This window comes from Rhinolophus hipposideros (genome assembly GCF_964194185.1).
Source record: "Rhinolophus hipposideros genome assembly, chromosome: 3".
NCBI lineage: Eukaryota > Metazoa > Chordata > Mammalia > Chiroptera > Rhinolophidae > Rhinolophus > Rhinolophus hipposideros.
The window spans coordinates 108912945-108934658 of NC_138049.1; the positions used below are offsets into that span (position 1 = coordinate 108912945).

Here is a 21714-nt window from a genome sequence, read left to right on the forward strand (position 1 = left end):
ACTCATGAGTAGGCCCTGGAGAGGACTGTGGTGAGCACAGCCTGAGCCAGAGCTGGGCTGGTAGCATTGTAGGAAGACTGTGAATGGCAGCCGATGTTGGAGGCCAGAAGTGCTCAGACTGAACCCCATGCTCAAAGGTTTGAACAATGTCCTGGAAGCAAAAAAGCTTTGAAGATTTCTGTGTGAGAAGTGACTAAATGAAAGTGGGCTGTTAAGGATGATTCTCTCCCTTGCGGTTATGTATGCATTCATTCGGTTACTAATTCACTTAACAAACATTTGCAAACTGACATTTGAAATAATTTAGGTCAAAGTGTAGTAATGGACATGAAAAGGAACAGAGGCAAGTTGAGAGAGAAAGCAAAGCAAGGCTGTCTAAATTCAATCAGATCTAGAGGATGAAGGACAACACTGAGAAAACAGCAAAGGAAACTAAGAAATACCAAGGTAGGAATGAGGGAGAAACCCAAAAAATTTGTAAATCTACTGGACAATGAAGAGCCCAGGTCACCGCAGGATTGCGAAGCTTCCAATACTTTGGGAAGGAACAAGCATGTTTAAGTCCTAGTCACCACAACTCTATGCAGCGGGTAAACGTCCTTACGGTTAAACATGCAAAGACATAATGAAGTCTCCCTCCTTGGTGCGGTGCAGTTATTCCCATTTCACCAGAGGAAACAGACTCAGAATAGAAAACGATCTGATTAGGAAGTAGTTGAACTGGGCTTATCTGACTCTTTGTCCGACAGGAATGTTGCCGTCTGATTAAGCCTTTCTTTTTTGAAACAAAATTGCGAGTGCCTGTGAATGGAGTTGTTTAATAAAGCGCCTCACAAACCGGGTGGGGCTAGGTCGGCTACTCCAGTCCTTCCCACACCAACGCAGAGCCAGTTTGCTCTCGCCGGAGCTGAGTCCTGAGCAGAGAGGAAATCCAGCCAAAGACTAGGGGTCCAGGCCCGGGGCCGCGGAAACTCGGAGCGTGCAGACAGGGGCTACTCTGTCACCGCCGCGCCCCGCAGACACCCAATGCCTGTTACCGGTCACCGAGGCTCGTGCTCCTACGCGTCCCGCCCCAGGGCGGGCGGCCAGGCCTCCCCCGTCCTCCCCCGGAGGAGAGTCCAGGCCCAGAGGCCACGAAATCACGCCGGTGGCGAGAGGCCCGGACAAGCCCCGCCCTCGGAGCCGCCTCTTCCGCTCTTGCCGGGTGGGGTGTGCGCGGCCGCCGCGATCCGCTCCGACGCGGCCACGTTGTCCTGCCTCTGGCGCTCGAGTCCCACGGGGACGCCCGGATCGCTCAGCGGCTGGGCTCAGCGGAGCCGCAGCCTTGGCGAGCTCCCCGAGCCGGGCACCGCGGCGCTGCGGGCCGCCCCTCCGCTCTGCGGGCTAGTGCACAGGCGCGTCTGGGATCTGGGCCCGCGAGGCGCCGCCCTCCGCCCGCCACGCTCTGTGCCCCGCGCCGCCCAGAGGCAGCGAACCGGAGGGCGCGCTCTAGAGCTGGGCGCCGCGCAGAGCTGGGCTCCGGGGCCCATGCCCGTGCGCCCCCGCGGGCCCGCGCTATGGCCTCCGGGAGCGTGGCCGAGTGCTTACAGCAGGAGACCACCTGCCCCGTGTGCCTGCAGTACTTCGCCGAGCCCATGATGCTCGACTGCGGCCACAACATCTGTTGCGCGTGCCTCACCCGCTGCTGGGGCGCGGCGGAAATCAACGTGTCGTGCCCGCAGTGCCGGGAGACCTTCCCGCAGCGGCACATGCGGCCCAACCGGCACCTGGCCAACGTGACCCAGCTGGTGAAGCAGTTGCGCACCGAGCGGCCGTCGGGGCCCGGAGGCGAGATGGGCGTGTGCGAGAAACACCGCGAGCCCCTGAAGCTGTACTGCGAGGAGGACCAGATGCCCATCTGCGTGGTGTGCGACCGCTCCCGTGAGCACCGCGGCCACAGTGTGCTGCCGTTGGAGGAGGCGGTGGAGGGCTTCAAGGTGAGGGCCCGGCGCGCCGCGCGGGAAGGGGCGGGAGCGCGTGTCGGACAAAGGGAGGAGAGATCCGAAGAGGCTTCCTTTTTTCCGCCTAGAAAATGGCTGAGCAGGTCGTGTGGTTCACAGCCGTCATTTCCTCTCTGTCCGCTGCAGAGCTTCGGCACTCAGATTTGGGAGGAAAACCTGTACATCGAGGACGCCAGAAGCCCCCCCTCTGCCCCCACTCTCCTTTCCTTATTTGCCTCTGTTTACCGGCTCACGGGCACATAAAGACAGCCCACAGAGCCCTCCCCACCCCCGTATAAAAGATGCGTGTAAAACCACGTGCACATCAGCCAGCCTCAGAGACGCTCGTACTCCTGTCGCCTCCTAGTTGATCTCAGACACATTAACTGGCTGTATACCCGCCTAGCAGGTAGATGCCCCTACTCTAGAAGCATTTCCCCAGCGCTTCCTGTGCTCCGTTCTGTTCCAGAAACGCAGGGAAAAGAACACAACTGTTTACTGCTCAAGTTATTTAACCACTTTGAAACTCATAGGAGGTAACACAGTTATGAAGATTAAGTTAAAATGTGGATGGAGCCCCTTGTGAACTCTTGAACCAACAGACTAGCATAGCTAAACAGTAACGTGGAAAGGAAGTCATTTCCTCAGTGTGCTACTGTGGAAGAGCTACAATTTAACTCCAAGCCTCCTAGTACTGTCGCCTGTCCACTAGGCCACGCAGTAGGTATCCTTCCAGGGGCAGGTGGTTGCCTCAGTTTAAGTTACACACAACCTGCCAAAGGAGTGGTGTGGTGACCCCCTGTGCCCTGGTGATGGCAACGTGGTCCAAGGACAGGCTCTAATCCCCGACTTGGCTTCAGGAATGTGAGTTGCATGTGTGATAAGCAGAAGAGCCATGCTGATGCTAAGATCTGCCTAATCCTGAACTTCCCAACTGTTTTTGCTTTTCTTAGGAGCAAATCCAGAACCAGCTGGACCACCTAAAAAGAGTGAAAGACTTAAAGAAGAGGCGTCGTGCACAGGGGGAGCAGGCACGAGCTGAGCTCTTGGTAAGTAAGCGTCTTTGGGATTCACAAATAATATCACTTCTGCTGGTTACCCCTTCTTTTGTAAGGCTTAACGTTGTCCAGTCAAGTCTTCCAGACTTCAAGGTGAAGGTGGGGAAGTCCATATGGCAGTTGGGAACTAATCTGGAGAACCGAGCATTCCCATATTTTTGGGGGAAAGGATGGAAGAGCTAAGGTTGGGAACCCTGGAGAGCTGACCTATCAAAAGTTTAAACTACTAGCTTTCTTTCGATCACGGGTGATCCTTGACAGAGCTGACATAGGTGAAATTCTTGGGCACAGCCAGCCTCCTTTGGTACCCTTCTGCAGACACATGCTGACAGTGGCATTGCATAAGCCCCACTGTTGCTTCTTGCTGGAGTGTTCCCTTTCTTGACAACACTTCAATTCTGAGCTTTTCACTTTGTTTCCTTCTTTTAGTCTCCTAAAGCCTTAACGAATGGCTGATGTGCTAATTTTTGACAGGGATATTTGGGGGCTTTGTTTTGAAAACCAAAACAAAAAGTAGAGACTTTTATAATAAACACTTACATGTCCACCATCTAGATTTTTAAGCATTTTTTTGAACAATAAATAAAATAGTAAAAATTGCTTCCCATTAGGAGTATTTGCATATGAAAAGCAAACTGTTAGACCAGTAGTATATAACACTGTTTTGTGAGAAATTTTGTCAGCCTGGCCAAGGTGTAGCAGAGAACTTGTGGACAGGGAACTTATTCCCATGATGCCCTCAAATGCCACCACTTGTTCTGCCCACACAAGCTGAGACCTCAGCTTTCCTTGCTTGAAAGTAGGTCTGATGGGTGGAGAATCTTCTAGTGAGCTTGAGTGGAGTCATATCATTATGTACATGGCCTCTCCTCTGTGGGAGGATTGTCAACGAGGGGAGATAGCCCTTCTCTGATCATCAGGGCACCTGGACTTAGGAATATAACCTCTGTAGGCCTTCCTCATCTGTGAAATGGATAGATTGGATTAGACTTGTTCTTCAGCAAGGCTAGTACTACCCTCTTTTTCAATGGTGTGTGGGTTTCTTTGGTTGTTACTTGAAGAATCAAGTGATTGGGGAGAGTAGGGCAGGGAGGTTACTTGTCCTGCAATCAAGAAACAATCCCATTGGCAGCCGGATGGCTCAGTTGGTTAGAGCACGAACTCTTAACAATAAGGTTGGTGGTTCAATTCCCATATGGGCGGGTGAACTGCACACTCCACAACTAGATTGAAAACAATGGCTTGGAGCTGAGCCGCAGGTGGGTGGCTGGTTGGGGCGTGGTGCTCAACACATCAAGGTCTCCAGTTCGAGTCCCACATGGGCCAGTGAACTGCGCCCTTCACAACTAGATTGAAAGCAATGCCTTGACTTGGAGCTGGGCTGCACCCTCTACAAAAAAACAACAACACTGTTCCCCAATATTCCACAATTAAAAAAAAAAAAAGAATCCCATGACAGCAGAATTGTCCCCCTATCTGGATAAGATTTCCGTTTCTAAGATATTGTATCATTTATGTCTTTGAAAGATTTAACCCAGCTAAGGAGAGGTATGAGCCTATAAAAATGATCTGTAAACAAAGGTGTTGTGAGTGCTTAAGAAGGGTGGTTAGAGGGCTGGTTAGCAAGGGAAGGTTCTCAGGAGTTGAGTTTAAATAGGTCAGCAAGCTTTCTGTAAAGGACCACCAGATAGTAAATTTTTTTGGCTTTGTGGGCCATGTCATCTCTGTTCCAACTATTCAACTCTGCTGTTGCAGCTCAAAAGCAGCTAAAGACAGTATGTAAATGGTAGGTGTGGCTGTGTTCCAATAGACCTTCACTGCAAGAGAGTAAACAAAGGGAGTTTGCTAATCCTTTGTTTAGAACAAAGTGTTAATAGAGCCCTGTCAGTGGGTGGTGGGGTAGAGAAGGGAGGGCAGAGAAACTTTGGCAAATAAATCTGCACTAATTAACACCCTTGAAGGCCCGATGGAGGGTATAGATTACATGTGAAGGGCCTAAGGGAAGCCATCAAGGTTATTAAACAAGGTTTGTTGTACAGATTGTGTTTGAGTGTCCCAAAGCATCCTCCTCAGGTCACATATCTGACTATGTCACTTCCCTGACAGTCTTTCATGGCTCCCAGTTGCAGTAAAGTCCTTGGCCCCCTTAGCCTGCCAGGCAAGGAATGTTCTGGTCTGTTACCCTTTCTGGCCTCTTCCGTCAGCACTCAGTTGTTCCAGCCAGACAGAACCGATGCCTCCTCTCCCCACTCCTTTGCCTGGGTCATTTCTTCTGCCTGAAAAGCTCTCCTGGTCTTTGACCACATGGTGAACTCCATTCATTCTACAAGACTGTGAAGACTGTACCAACTTCTCCCACCATAGGCTGTCACCCTGTCTTTGCTTATCCATTCGTGATTACATATATCTCATGAACCCAGCTCACATGACTCAGTACCTTGAGGGTAGGGACTGTGTCTGGATTATCACTGGGGTAATTCAGTCCTCGGCCATTATACAACCAGTCAGTAAAGAATGGAAAAAATGAGTGAATAAGGTGCTTGTTTTAATATACTGGATGAAGTGATGAGGTCTTGGGGGTGGGTAGTGGGGGGAGAAATGTGAAGGGCTCTGGAAGCTAATTTTTCTTCTCTTCACTGCCCTGCCCTGTGCCTGCACAGAGCCTGACCCAGATGGAGAGGGAGAAGATCATCTGGGAGTTTGAGCAGCTGTATCACTCCTTGAAGGAGCATGAGTACCGCCTCCTCGCCCGCCTGGAGGAGCTAGACTTGGCCATCTACAACAGCATCAATGGTGCCATCACCCAGTTTTCGTGCAACATCTCGCACCTCAGCAGCCTGATCGCGCAGCTGGAGGAGAAGCAGCAGCAGCCCACAAGGGAGCTCCTGCAGGTAGGGAAGGCATAGAGCCCCCGCCGAAACGCCAGCTTCTCTCCAGGCAGCATCCAGGCCCCTGCTCACCTGTCAATTCTGTGGGAACAGCAAGGGCTCACACCAGTCTCTCTGTTGGGCGTGTCGCAAGGAGAACGTGTGCGATCACAGAAGCTCTGCTTGACAACATGGACCAGTCAGTCTCACTGTCTCACAGAAAGGACGGGGAGGAAGATTAAAGCCCAGGCTTGCCTTGCACTGACAAGTGGTCTGATCATAGGCAAGGCTCTTGACAACCTTGAGCCTCAGTGACCTCATCTGCTCGTTATATAATGAGGGGTTTGGCCCACGTGCCGCTCTCCAATGTCCTGTAATTTCAGCACACACAGGTGCATTACCACAACCACAAAACAATGAGCACTTGAGCAGGAGTGGTCAGGCCAAGGAGTCCTGTGATTTAACCTTTATAGTGCAGGTGACAAAGCTGCAGGTGAGGGAATCCAGCAAGACCCTAGGAAGTGAGCTAATGCCTGTCTGTCATGTGTTCATTCAATGCATATGAATTGTCTGCTCTGGGTCAGGCACTGTTCTAGGTACTGGGGTTAAGTGGTGAAAAAGCTCTCCTGAGATTTATATTCTAATGCTGAGATCAGACAAAGAAGCGGACAAGCAAGTATCATAGGTGTTGATAAATGCCATTAAAAATTATGGCCCGTCGCCTGTTTTTGTATGTTCTGTGAGCTAAGTAGGGTTTTTATGTGTTTAAGTGGATGGAACAAATCAGAAGACTGTTATTTTATGTATGTGAAATCATTCAAAGTTTATTATCCTCACGTTTTATTGGAACCTACCCATGTTTATTCATTATGTCGTGTCTGTTGTTACTCTTCCACTACAACAGCAGAGCTGAGTAGTTGTGACAGAGACTGTATGGCTCACAAAGCCTAAAATGTTTACTCTCTGGCCTTTTCAAAAAAGTTCACCAACTCCTTTAGAATAGTAAGAAGAGAGAGCCTAGCTTTGAGCCTTAATGAACACCAGCATTTCATTGTCAAGGGGAGAAGAAAGGGCTTGCAAAGGGAACAAGGGACCAGAGAGGCACAGTAATCAGGAAGGAAGAATGTTTCAGGAAGATGGGAATAGATAAGAGAGTTGAGGTCAAATAATATGAGTGCTGATAGCCACTCGCGTTGGAAACACGGCCATTGCTGACCTCATGTAGAACCACCACCATGGAGCAAGTTGGGCAGGAGCTGTGTCAGGAAGAGTTGCAGTGACTGGGTAGGGTGAATGGAGACTGCAAGAGTGATGATGTTAAGACTGAAGGAGATGTAAGAAAATACTTGAAGATGAGATAAGGATTATGGGGCTTCATGGGGAGGGATGCTTAAAGAAGCTAGTGGAATGTTTTGGAAGAATGCAGGGAGGAGAGCTTATGTTGTAAGGAACAAGGGGGAAAATCATCGAAGCTGTAAAACTGATGGACTAATCACCAGTGTGTGGTTCCTGAGAAGGCAGGGGAAATGGGAACTGGAGCGGGTGTGTGGGAGTTTGTTTTGGAAGATTCTCTGTTGTAGGGGAAGAAAGGGGGAAGAGGGAGAGAGATGCAGGCAGGTTGTAAGGTTTGGTATAAAACCTGGTGACTTTTATTCAATTTTGAAGTTGGACAGCAAGATCATCTGCTAAGCAGGACTTAGGGAAAATAAGGGCTTTGAAGAATGTTGGAAAGTTCTGAAATTATTGTTTCAGAGTATAGGAAAGCCAGTTGGTTTGTAAGATGTAGTACTTAGTTGTTGAACTTTGGTTTATACTGGGAACAGTCTGCTCTGTTGTCTGCTTTGCTGTCTTAGACCATGACTGCTCACAGGCATAGGGAGGCAGGTATTTGGGCTGACCCAGGATTCTGGCTTTACAAGATGGACTTGAGGTTTTTTTGTTTCTGTTTTTTTCGTTTGTTTGTTTTATTGTGATAAAATATACTTAACATAAATCCACTGCTTCAACCAGTTCAAATTGTATAGCTCAGTAGCATTTAGTAAACTCAACAACAGTCATCACAACTGTTTAGTTCCAGAGCACTATCATCACCACAAAAGGAAACCTGTGCCCATCTCTCATCCATTCTTACCCACTGGCAACCACTAGTCCTGCTGTGTGTCTGTGGATGTGCCTGTAAGAGGATCCTGAAATCTGTGGCCTTTTGTGTCTGTCTTCTTTCAGTTGGCATACTTTTTTCAAGGTTCATCCATATTGTAGCACTCACGAGTACTTCATCTTTTTGTGGCTGAGTGATCCATTTGGATTATTACCAAATTTTGTATGGATGGATACATACCAAATTTTGCTGATGCATTCATGAGCTGATGTACATTTGGTTTGTTACCACCATTTAGCTATTGTGAATAGTGCTGCTGAAACATGAAAAATATGAAATGCTTCAGAAATTTCAGCATCATCTCTGTGCAGAGACTATGCTAAACTTCTGTACACAGTTCCAATTTGAGAATATATACTCCCAAAGTGAGCCCTGGAGATCTTAAAACATTTTTTTAAGGTAGAAGGTATTTGTGAGAATGTTTTTGAACAGATGAACCATGAAATCAAAACGGATGATGAGAAAAGTAGAGAAAGAAAGAGGAAACATGGACTCCATGGGGAAGAGGGTCTTGATTACCAAAGAAGGGTTGTGGTGTAAGTCACTGGAAAGGCAAGCTATACCTTGCTTACTGGGGAAATATTAGAGGTAGTCCCACTGAGGTCAGGAATAGGACAAGAAACCCACGTGTTGTCTACCTCTGTTTAACATGATAATGGAGGTTTTAACCAGTTTAGTTAGATAAGAGAAAACAATTACAAGTACAAGAATTGGGAAAGAGGTTAAACTATCCCATTTGGAGATGCTATAATACATAATTGTAAATTAAAGAATCAGTGTTAAAACAAAAGAATTCAGTAAGGCAGCAGGATATAAGATTAACATACAGAAATCAGTAGTCTTCATATGCACAGATAACAGCTATTAGAAGAGAAAACCTCATTTCCAATTTAAAAAGAAAAGAAATACCTGGGAATAAACTTATAAGAAATGTGCAAAAAGTTGCATGGGGAAAATTACAAAACACTCCTGAAAAACAAAATAGACTTGAGCAAATAAAAACATTATTTGTTCTTGGATAAGACATCTCAACATCATCAAATTGTCTTCATAAGTTCATTTATAAACTTAATGTAATCTCAATAAAAATACACCACTTTTTTTCCTGGATCTAGACAAAACGATAGAAAAGTTCAGATAGAAAAATAAGCACACAAAAATAGCTAGGAAACACTGAAAGAAGAACTTCAAGGTGAGAACTGGCTCTATTAGATATTAAGACATACTACAAAGCCTATATAATTAAAGCAATTGGTAATAGCATAAGAAATACACACAAAGAACTTTTAAAAATTGAGGGAGGGGGAGACAAATTCTATAGAAAATGAGCTATAGACATGAACAGTCAAGTTGCAAAAGAAACAAAATTTGACTAGTACTTGTGAAAAAATGTTCTACTGTACTCCTTTTAATAAGAGAGAGAAATTAAAGCCACATTAAAATACCATTTCTTACCCATTAGAATAGGAAAATTTTCTTAATTCAGTATATTACTAGCAAAGATGTGGGAGAGACAATCTCATATGTTGGTAAGAATGTAAATCATTTTGGCAGTATTTAGCCAAACTACATATGCAGTTAGACTTTGAAAAAGAATCCTTGTCGGAGTTTACCTTGAAGATACACCCAATTATGAAAATATGTACAAAAATAGATATGCACAAGGTTACCTGATGTAACATTGTTTGCAATTGAAAAATATTGGAAACATCTGAACTTTCAAACCTAGATTGGTTGAGTCAGTTATTTGTGCAGACACACACAGACACACACACACACACACACAAATACTATGCAACTAAAAAAGAATAAGAAAGATACCTATGAACTGATACAAAGTGGTTTCCAGGTTATGGTCTTAAATGAAAAAAATCAAAGTGCAAAATACATAGAGCAAGAAAGAAAGAAATAATTAGAAAATACATGTATCTGGCTTGTTTTTGCAAAGGAAACACTAGAAGGATACACCAGAAAATATGAGGATGGGGAGAATGGAATGGGAGGGGATAGAAGAATGAGTGACAGAAACTCTCTTCAACCAAGTCACAGATAATTTGAGCACCAAAATAAAAACAGTGATGGGTTATAACCCATTGAGTAATATAAGAATCTATGAGTCCATACTAATAAATAAGAAAGGAAAATTCTTTCCAGTAGAATGTCGACTAAGTAATATAGAAGGAATTTTGAAGCTAGCAAATAACCAATTGGAAACGATCAGAATTCAGCCAATAATTATTGATGGGTGCTAAATCTAAGGAGGGAAAGTTTAATAAGACTTGAAATATTAACATAATTTTTAAGTATCACTTATAGGTTACTTGTTAATTACAAAAGGAAAAGTAGCTATACACTCATCAAAATGCCACCAATAAGGGTCAAGCAAATATTGTGAATTTTTAGAAGGACACAACATATGCTAGTCAACAGTGGCACAACCTGAATTTTGTCATGAGGGGAGTATCTGACAAACCTTCAAATGGAGGGACATTCTATAAATTAACTATTCTGTATTAAACCAGTGCCAGTGTCATGGAAGACAAATCCATTCTAAAGAACTGTTCCAGATTAAAGACGTGTCATGAAAACTAAATGGCAATGAACGATCCTGGATTAATTGAGTGGGAAGAGGAATAGCTGTAAAGAACGTTATTAAGACAGTAGGTTAAATTAGAATATGGACTATGGATTAGATAAACATTGTATAAATGTTCAATTTCTTGAACATTGATAACTGTACTGTAGTTATATAAGAAAATGTACTTAGGAAATACAGAAGTATAAAGGAGCAAAGGGATATAATGTAAACAGTGATCTGGCAATTGGTCCTGACAATAAATATGGTTATAATAATTGGATAAATCTGGGGAAAAGAATACACTGGGAGCTTTTTTGTGTATTTGAAATTATTTCACAATAGGAAGTCAAAGGAAGCAAGCTGGACAACTGTGGTCCATGGGTGGGATGCTTGAGTTAGTAAATTAGAAGTCTTGAGGTCCTTGACCAGTGTAGCCGGAGGAGGACCCCAGCCTGTAGTTGGGTTTTCAACAAATTTCCATGAAATAAAACTGAAGTTATAAACGACTTCTCATGGTTATCCTTTTCCTTTCTCTTATAGGACATTGGGGATACATTGAGCAGGTACAGTTTTCTCTCTCCCCAGGGTTAAATCAAGACTGTCTCCCGCATATTTACAAATCCCGAAAGGAGCCCAGAGCCTGAGATGGACAGCTTGCCAAATGGACACCATACCCTGCCTGTCCCTGAAGAGTCAGTAGTGTGCAAAGAAATTAGATGGATCACAGATCTTCTCATTAAAACTCAGGGATTACTGACAGATTGTGGGGGTGAGGGAGTGGAGTAGGGGCTCATTTGGGAAGGTGCTAGTGGTTTGTGAGGACACTTCCATGAGGAGGTAGAGGACTTACAGGTACTTGGGCAAAGTACAGTTGGTTATTGCTTCCTAATCATTTCAGAATCCTTTTTCTTTCATTTTTTCCCCCTACTTCCTGTAATGGGGAAAATATGGCCTTTGACCAGCTTAGTTATGTAATTAGTGATAGCTACCTGGATTCGGGCTCTTATTCTCATTATTTCTCTACTGTATCATCAGATGGAAATTGAGGAAGAAAGAGCTCCCAGAGTTGGGACATGACTGAGCAGGGAGAGCTCAAAGTGGGCAAGAAGCCCAATTCTTGGCGAAGTTGTGTCGGCAGACAGATAGCGACAGTGAGTCAGTAAGGCTTTGGGGACGTAATGTTTAGTGGAGTACCTACAGGTGTGGAAACTGACTGAGAGAGCTGACCTTTGAAACTGATGAAAATCCTCAGTGGTGAAAACCCTCCAGAGGAAATGCAGCTTGATTATGTGGGAACATCTGAGGAGATGGGGGAGGGCCTCATATATGCAGGAGGTTGCTTCGGAGGGCTATGTGATTAGAGGCATGGTGATAGAACTGAGTTTCTCAAAGGCCCCTTGGATGGAGATGAGTTGGTACTTGTAACTGTCCCAGCCAGATGACCCCAACAAAAATACTACCTTATTACTTTTTGATGCCAGTCTAATTCTGACCTAAAGTAGAGACATAGATCCCTTAGATCCTGGCACTTTGTGACATTAAAGTTTGGGTTTGGCCATATGAGACAGGAAACCCAAAGTTTCATTGGCTTAAGGTTTAAACAAAAATTTTGTCACCATATAATAACGGTGCCCAGGGCTGGTCTGGTGGCTCCAGTGATCATCAGACTCTCGGGTTTCTTTCCATTCACTCTTCTGCCATCCCCAAGGTATAGTCCTCATTCTTAGAGTCCACGATAGTTGCTAGGATGCCAACATCAAGAAGAATGTTCATCACATCACATTTCTTTTTAAGCAGACTTCCTAAATTACCACAAGATACTTCTTACCTCTCATTGGCCAGAACTCTGTTGTCACAGGGTCACATCTAGACTGGGCAGCCATGAACCCAGTAAAGTTTGGAAGATGGGAGAAGGAACAGTTGTGGATAGGCAACTAGCAGTCTTTGCCATAAACTCCTTGCTGGTGTGGGTAGTTGGATGTTGTCCAGACAGTACCCATCTGTCTAAAGGTATCATTCTCACCATATTCAGGAACCTGAGGATTCTGGGTCATTGCCCACCATGAACACCAAGGGCTTTGTCATGGAATCTAGTGCTTTCTGGCCTTAAATTCAGTTTAATTCAGTAAATCTTTTTGAGGACATGCCATTTGAAAAGCCATGAGCTATGTGCTTTGGGGGATGAAAAAAATGACTAAGACGTCTCCCCTTCTCTGGTCTAGAGGATCATAGACTAGGAGGAGCATGTGGAAGAGGCCTAGTGATTGCTTTTAAAGACTTGACCTCTGTAGCCAGTTTAGCTCAGGTCCTGTCCTAGCCCCTGGACGGTCATAAAGTTGGGGAAGGGACTCACTCTCTTTTTCTCTTTTAAACTTAGGGCTGAAAGAATCAGGATCCCTGAACCTTGGATCACACCTCCAGATCTGCAAGAGAAAATACATATTTTTGCCCAAAAATGTCTGTTCATGACTGAGAGTCTGAAGCAGTTTACAGGTAATGTGAAGAGGGATCTATGATGGGAAATGGATTTATGCTGTGAATATCTGTGTATTACCAGACAGGATACGTTTTCCAGCCAGATAGTGGGATGCAAACTGAATATCTTTTTTTCTCCCCTTAGAAAAAATGCAGTCAGATATGGAGAAAATCCAAGGTAAATTTATCTACTTAATGGGCTTTTGATGTTGAAGTTTCACGGGAAGACTAACATCTGTATTCAAAGTGGGGAAAGGAGAAAAGGGGATATGCGCAGGCCAGCCTTCGCTGGTATTTGACACTTTCCTTTTTGCTTTGTTAATTTTTTTCAGTTAATAGCCTCTTGTTTCACTTTGAAGTCTTTTAACAAATGCACTCAGTTTTCAATCTACATTGATGAGGATAAAAATAGGCAATCCAAAATTAATCCAGAATTAGTGTGATTTTGATTTTGATTTTTTAATTGGAAAAGCGAATGGACAGAAACTATCCTAGCTGTGTTTCATTTGAGCCAGTGTTCGTAGCTATAATCTGCCGAGTTCCTCCTGCTCATGGGTATAGGTGCAGACCAGTGCAGGAGGACGTGAGCAGCACTGACCGAGGCAGAGCCTTGAGGGAAGTGGTTGGGAATGGGATTCAGGAGTGAGGCTGCTGGGGTCCCGGCCCAGCTTTGCCTTAGTAAGGATTCTGCACCTTATAGTCATAGTTCGGAGTATTGCGGGTTTGGGTCCAGACCACCGCAGTAAAGTGAATTTTGCAATAAAGCAAGTCACATGATTGTTTTAGTTTCCCAGTTATATAAAAGCTGTGTTTACACTCTATTGTAGTCTGTTATGTATGCAATAGCATTATATCTAAGAAAACAACGTACATACCTTAATTTAAAAATACTTGATTGCTAAAAAATGCTAACCATCATCTGAGCCTTCAGCGAGTCGTAATCTTTTTGCTGGTGGAGGGTCTTGGCTTCAATTTGTAAAAAAAACCACAATATCTGCGAAGCGCAATAAAACGAGGTATGTCTATAATTTCTTCATCTGTAAAATGAGGAAGATAATAGTTCTTACCTCACAAGGTTGTAAATTAAATTACGTTCAATTTCTAAAGCCTTCAGAATAGAGCCTGACTCATAATAAATCCTATACTTATGTTTATTAAATAAAGTATTCTAGATATTCAGGAAAACTTTTACAAATATAAAATTTTCTGCTCATACATTCAGTTAGGAACTGGCTACATACTAAATGCTAAAATTCCTAGGCGGTCTGGTGGAATCTGAAATCCTTATATGTAGGTAATCCCTTATTTATTGCAAATTACAATTCCCCATGATATTTGATAATTTCCTATGTTATTGTATCCTGAATCCCTATTTGCATTGTATCTTTTCGGATACATACGTTGTGGGTATCTACCTACATAGATTCAGGGGACACTCACATGTGCATAAGCAAAACAAACAGGGAGAAATTCCACTTAATACAGTGGATAATGCCAGAAGCCATTAGTTCAGACATGACCTTCCTTGATTTGGCTCTCATTTACTTCTTCTCTTCTCCTGCCACTTAAAAGGCTAACTGTGAACATATCTGCATAAATATTTTGTCATCTTTAAAGTGCCTTTTAAGTGAATGGTCTTGTTTGCCTCAGCATGGTAGTGGGTGTCACTCAAACCACCCAGCCCCTAGAACAGAGGTGGTTTATGAAAGCCAAGAGTTGTGTGTGATGTGGACTTAGAACCGTGTTTCCCCTTGCAGAGCCAGCTTGCACACTGGAGGGTGGAATCCTTGATCTTGGCTCGGTTTGACCCAATAGGCTACCAATGCCAGGCATGTGGTTATTCTTCTACCCAAAGTTCCCAGTCCCTCTTCCCTTAAATCTCTTGGCTAGATAATGGAGTCATGTATTGTATGAAGACATCAGTGCATGACTGACAGCAGGGGTCCTGGGGTTTCTGATGGAGACCACTGCTTTACCATGACTCTGACCAAAGCTCCCTGAGTCGGAATTTCCTGAAAATACTTACATGACTTTTGTAACTTCTTTTCTCTTTTGTTGTTTCAGAATTAAGAGAGGCTCAGTTATACTCAGGTAGGTGATAGGCAAAAAACCATATAGAAAAGGAAGAATCCTTATGAACCTAACCACTACTGTGAATGATTTTAGAAATTGCCTAATTTTGGATCCTTTAGGTTACATGTGTAAAAGTGATAACAACCATTAAAAAAAAAAATTGCTTGTTTCTATGTGTTTACAATATTTTTGCCTCCTAAAATGCTTCAGAGCTGAAGCCATGGACCTTTGAAATCAGAAGTCAAGCTCAGGTGCTGTGAAGAGTTCTAGAGCAGAAACTGAAGTTCCCAATAAGCAGAGTACTGTTAGTACACTCTTACGCTACCCAGCCTGCCCAGCCTCCGGGCAACATGCGGTTTGTGAAAAAGAACTGACTGAGTTCCACTCATTCTGGGTGCTAGTTGGGAGTCCAGGAATCTTGTGTCATGCCATCTCTGTGCCCTGGGACAAGAGTCGAAACTCCCCCTCCCCTTGACCATCACCTTCACCTAAGGTTCAGAGAGACTGGGCAAATCTGTGTTCCCAGAGGTACTCACATCTGAGGTATGTCCTTTTCATAGTCACATGCCATCTTCTGTGGTGTGAGCTCCTTTTCATGAAGGGAGGGACTCTACATACAGCAGATCTTCTTTCATTGGTGCTCACCAGCGATGATCCATATTTAATTTTTTCAACAAATATTAATTGAATACCTTGTTTATGTCCTACACTGTCTAACGCTGTGTAGGGTACTATACAGGGAACAAAAGAACACAAGACGCTGTCTAACCTTTGGAGTTGAGTGTCTGATTGGAGGTGTGAGATGTACCCATGACATGAGAAAGCAATGGGTGACTGATTGTTGAACCAAGAGCTGACCATCTGAGGTTCTTGGTCACTTCTACCAGTTGCCTGTCATGAACTTTTTGTGGGATTAATGTAACCCACCTGAGCAGTTGATTGGAGGGATAATGTTTGGCAGTCTTCCTCCTGAACAAAATGTGAAGAGCAAACAAGAGCATGTATATCAACACTTTTAGGCAGGGAAGATCCACATGATTCCAAGAAGCTGTAATACCAAATACCAGAGTATGTGGCGTGGGTGATACAGCTTTAGATTTAAGAAAAGGAAAGTGTAAATGGCATGGGCTGGTGAACAACAACTTTCTGAGGAAGATGTGGGTCATGCATTGGATATTAGAAGAAGATGAACGGGGTTTGGATGTGTTCAACAAAGATCTCATGGAATGGAGGCTATAAAAGAGTGAATTGAAAGGTGGGCAAATTGTTTCAGGTTCCCAGTCCCTCATCCACAATTCCAAGACAATTTATTTGGGAAATTCAGTTTATAATGGATGTTGTGGCATAAGATGTGAAAGAAAGGGAATGGAGATAAAAGTCTCAGTGTTTTCATATATCCTAGTTTCAAAAGGTCAGCAGCTAATCCAAATAGTCATTCTTTTGACTGTTAAATTCAGGACATATATTCATGAGATGATTGAAGCCTATAATGGGGAGCTCTTATCGTCTTCTCAGGCAGGTAGGAGAAAAGCTGAGTGTTCTGGAGTGGGTTCCCTGCCCTCAGCTGACTGACCTTCCCGTTCCCTCTGTCTCTGCAGTGGATGTGACTCTAGACCCGGACACTGCCTACCCCAGCCTGATCCTCTCCGATAACCTGCGACAAGTGCGGTACAGTTACCTCCAGCAGGACCTACCCGACAACCCTGAGCGGTTCAATCTGTTTCCCTGTGTCTTGGGCTCACCATGCTTCATCGCTGGGAGACATTATTGGGAGGTAGAGGTGGGAGACAAAGCCAAGTGGACCATAGGTGTCTGTGAAGACTCAGTGTGCAGAAAAGGAGGAGTAACCTCGGCTCCCCAGAATGGATTCTGGGCAGTGTCCTTGTGGTATGGGAAAGAATACTGGGCTCTTACCTCCCCAATGACTGCCCTCCCCCTGCGGACCCCTCTGCAGCGGGTGGGGATTTTCTTGGACTATGATGCTGGCGAGGTCTCCTTCTACAATGTGACAGAGAGGTGTCACACCTTTACTTTCTCTCATGCTACCTTCTGTGGGCCTGTCCGGCCCTACTTCAGTCTGAGTTACTCGGGAGGGAAGAGTGCAGCTCCTCTCATCATCTGCCCCATGAGTGGGATTGATGGGTTTTCTGGCCACGTTGGGAATCATGGTCATTCCATGGAGACCTCCCCTTGAGGTGAACACAGGCCAGAATGGCTGCCGGCCATAGTCTTAACCCAAGCATAAGGCATCTTGTTGCCTTGCCACTTCCTGTCCATTATAGCTGGATGTCCTTACCACTCTCCATGCCCCAGCAGTGGGAGATGGGATGTCCATATTCTCTCTGTCATCCTCTCCCTTCCTGTGAAAATTATGATATGTATGAGAAGCATCAAGATTGTTCAGAAATAAAAACCAGATGTCCATCTCTAGTGTATCACATTTTTTAGTTTTGTACATTACTGGAGGGGATAAAGAATATGGATAATTGGATTTGGAAGGCCATTCAGATACTTAATCCCTTGGCTCAGTCTGGCTTCCTCTGATTCAGTCCCCCAGCGATTGTATTTGCTGTCATTTCTGGACTGGTGCTCCTTTCTAAGGACCTAAAGTGGAACTACAAAGCCCTGTCAGCATGGCCCCCTTTATCCCAGTTTTTCTTTCTGGGAGAGGTTCCTCTATTCCTGATTCACAAGCTCCATGAAAGAGGCCTATATGTGTTTTGATTCATTAACAATTATTTTACAATAAATGGTGGGAAATGGCCCCACCTCTGTTATGATAAAATGTTCTAATCAATTTGCTCTTTGCCTGAAGGCTTTGTCTGTTCACTTCATTCTAATGAAAAGTGTATCCTGGTGCTGGATGGACATCACCCAGGATAATTTTCTGCCTGACACCGTCCATTGTTCCTAGATCCCCTCCCAGTCACATTTGTGTTTTAATGGTCAGTCATATATCATCCCTGGAAGGATTTTGGGGCAGTATTCTAGGGATTCAACATAATGAAATGACATTATTTGAGGATCCGCTGTACTTGAATTTGACAGTAATTCCCAGTTATATTTCCCTTTTATTTTTGGAGAATATTAGAAAATAATAATAAATGGAGTTTGAGCTGCCATCCCAGAGGAACTGCCTTGTATGTCTTATACCTAAAACCTCCAAAATGTTAAAACAGCAAAATAACCTTTGCACTGGGCCTAAAGCAATCTTTAGGCCCAAGTGACTGTGCAAAGATAAAAAGAAAGCAGTTACGGCTATTGACTTGTCTCTTCCTTCCTCTTAGGGGGTTGGAGAGATTGACCTTTCTAATGTGTACCATCAAAGGACAATTCCACCCCGTGGCATTGTATCACAAGGCATCCTGGCATCAGACGCCTGAGGCAGATCACAGAGGAAGCTCCCACACGGGTTCTTAGTTCTATTCTGGGTGAAAACAAAGTGAACATGGGTGTTGTTTACATTGTTTTCTGGGTCTTGGTAGGATTGGGTTCCTACCTGATATGTGGGTATGCTTCTCTGCATGGAAGGCAGAGCAGAGACGGAACCGTGGAGTGCTGGTACGTGGGATACCTGCCTTTAACAGTGAGTCCCTCTACTCTAAAGGGTCTGCAACTGGAAAACAGGGTGAACAGTACCAATCAAAATTGCATTGCACTTTGACTTAATTTAGTCCATTGGGACAGGGAGGAAGAATTAGGACCCACAAAGAAGGCACCTTACTTGTAACAGTCCAAGAAAAGGTGCCCTTTGGATGGACTTGGCCGTGGTGGGAGTGATGCAGCTGTCTAGGCTAACTGAGAGTATCACATGCTGGGCCTGCTTTGTCCCCAGTGCAACAGGAAGTGTCTACTGTGTCAGGAACGGCGTCTTCCTGCGTTTTTATTAGCAGCTGGGCAGGGATGTGTTACCTTGTTGGAGTCAACAAAGCTACTTCCAGTGTGAATGGGGATATACTATAACAGTGATTCTTCCTAAAAATAGCGAAAAGTCAGACTACATTACCTTACGAGACCCTTTCTATATGGACAGGATTGTGGTTACCAATGGGGAGAAAGGGAGGGTAGGTTACTGTGTTGGTCATCTTCTGGTTCTTGTGATGGATTCATAGGCATATAAATGTTTAATTTTTTTAAAACCCTGCCATTTTGGATGAATCTATATGAACCTGTAAATGATTCTAAATTTACTCATTAGCAGAAAGGTAAGTAAGCAACATTTGAATTCATTAAATCAGGATTTGGGCCCTTACGGCAGACATGGGTCCCAGTAGTATTCTTTAGGCTCCTCTTTGGGTTCTTTCCTCAAAACATCTGACATTTTTAATTATGCATTAGGACATCAAAAATTCCTCTCTCTTTAGTTATTTTGCTGCCCTAGGAATATTGTGTCTCCAGCTTCTCTTGTTTTAAACTTCTGATATTGGCCCGGCAGGCAGAGAAGAGCATCTTCCCCAAGAGTAGGTGGGACCTAGCAGGGACAGGTTCAGAGAGTAAGGAAACACAACATGGCCCCGGCCCTCCATGTTATCTGTGATCCCAAAGAAGAGATGGAAAGCACTCATCTCCCAGCAAAATAAAAAACAAAATTCATAAAGTACTTAGTGTATCAATGGTAGGTGGGTTGCCTCTTCACAAATGAAAGAATGGTTCTTTGACTCTATAAATATACAGTTAAGCAGTGTTGATGCCCCAGCTGAACTTGGATCCTGAGGAGAATAGAGAGAACATGGCTTGTTTATGGAAAAGTTAAAGTCAATTAAGAGGAAAAAAAAAACACATGAAAACTAGAGAGAGCAACAAAAGATGGTTTGTGGTTGAGTGGAACATTGTGTACTGCTGGAGACAACATGGACCACGGGTCTGAGAGGAAGCCGAAATCCTGCGTCTACATTTCTTCATCAGTGCCCTTTTTTTTGAGACTGAGAGGTCAGTATCAGTCCTGCAATAAATGTACTTGTTTATGTATTAAATCACTAAAATCCCCTGCCCCTCTTTTAACCCAGAAATTCCTCTATCTGAAGTCTCTGAAGAACAATGAGAAAGCCCAACAAAACCAGTGTAGATTGTCTTTGGGACATTGGCTTTGCTAGGATGTTAATGAAATAGCTTAGATTTCAAACTGCAAACGATACACTAAGGCCTCATTTAATGTGGTTGAGTGTCAGAAAAACTACATATAATGAAGCCAGTTTTATTTTTCTTTTTTTTAATTTAATTGAAGGTTCCTCACTGGTCCTACTTCCGTGAGTGGCCATGACCAGTTGGAAAAAGGGAGGGAAACCAGGCGGCATGGGGAAGGGTCATTTCCACAACATTCCATTTATACACAGAACTAAACAGACAAGCACAGAGTCACTATTGCGGTTAGAAGTTGGCAGCTTGGGAAATGGAGGAACAGGTGGGGAGTCGGGATGTCGTTAAAAAAAACACACCCCCAAACTGGGGTGCCTGGGGGGAGCTTGGTCTTCTTCAACCCAAGAATAATCAGAAGATCAAAAGCGGTTGGGGAAGGCCAGAACTGTCAGGGGTGGAGGGAAGAGGAAGGTCCAGGGGGTGGGGGGGCTGTTTGGCAACTGGGTGAAGGGATTGCCCTCCCCCTGCTGGGATCCCCCCAGCCCCTCCGGTCTGGCAGGAAGGGGGCAGCCTGCAACCCCCATGGGCAGGTCTGGGGCTGCCAGATGCTCCGGGCAGGGGGCTGGAGGGGGCTCACAAAGGCTTGCCCTCCAGGGAGATGACAGCACTGCCCCCCAGCTTCTCTGCCAGAGTGCAGCGGTCCTAGACCTCCTCGTAGCAGTTTGCTTGTAATTCATGCTTGATCCCCGTCAGCTTCTTCTTGATGGCGTCCTTGGAGCTGGCATAGATCATTTTGCTCTTAAGGGGTGCAGACTCAGGAGCCCAGAAGATAAATACCAGGTCCTCCTTCTTGCTCTCCTTGGTCTCATAGGTTGCATCATAGAGGGCATAGCGACAGTCCTTGTCCGGCAGCATCTTGACAAAGGTAGGGGTCGTCTACAGTCTGGCCCACATCACCTACCACGATCTCCTCGCCCTCCTCCAGGATGATGTTCTTCTTGTCCTCACTCAGGCAGAAGAGCACGGCCTTCTTGCGCTTCTTCACCTCCTCTGGTGTCGATGACTTACGCACCTTCATGTCATTGAACACTTTGATGACTCCATCAGAGACAGCCACACCAGAGGCCATGTTTCCGGAAGCAAAAAGGCGACAGCAAGGAGAGCCAGAAAAGATGAGAACCGCTGCAGCTGCTGCCGGGATCCGACTGAACCATGAAGCCAGTTTTAACCATAGGTTTAAGATATAAACGAGTTAAGTTCCCTATGGCATCTCATCAACATAATGAAATGACATTATTTGAGGATCCGCTGTACTTGAATTTGACAGTAATTCCCAGTTATATTACCCGTTTCTTTTTGGAGAGTGTTAGAAAATAATAATAAATGCAGTTTGAGCTGCCATCCCAGAGGAACTGCCTTATATGTCTTATGCCTAAAACCTCCAAAATGT

The 21714-nt window shown here is 44.6% G+C and overlaps 1 protein-coding gene and 1 pseudogene across 2 annotated transcripts; one reads left to right on the top strand and one right to left on the bottom strand.

The window, feature by feature from the left end:
- The first annotated feature begins 1196 nt into the window (after positions 1-1196).
- On the top strand, positions 1197-17985 carry TRIM27 (tripartite motif containing 27). Its single transcript, XM_081045360.1, has 8 exons — positions 1197-1976; positions 2933-3028; positions 5698-5928; positions 11181-11203; positions 13018-13133; positions 13261-13293; positions 15180-15206; positions 16787-17985. The coding sequence occupies exons 1-8, from the start codon at positions 1557-1559 to the stop codon at positions 17380-17382; spliced, it is 1542 nt and encodes a 513-aa protein (XP_080901486.1). The 5' UTR covers positions 1197-1556; the 3' UTR covers positions 17383-17985.
- Positions 17986-20762: 2777 nt separating this feature from the next.
- On the bottom strand, positions 20763-21511 carry LOC308496319 (cofilin-1-like; annotated as a pseudogene). The gene has a single exon. The product of its transcript is annotated as a cofilin-1-like (transcript).
- Between the last annotated feature and the right edge of the window lie 203 nt (positions 21512-21714).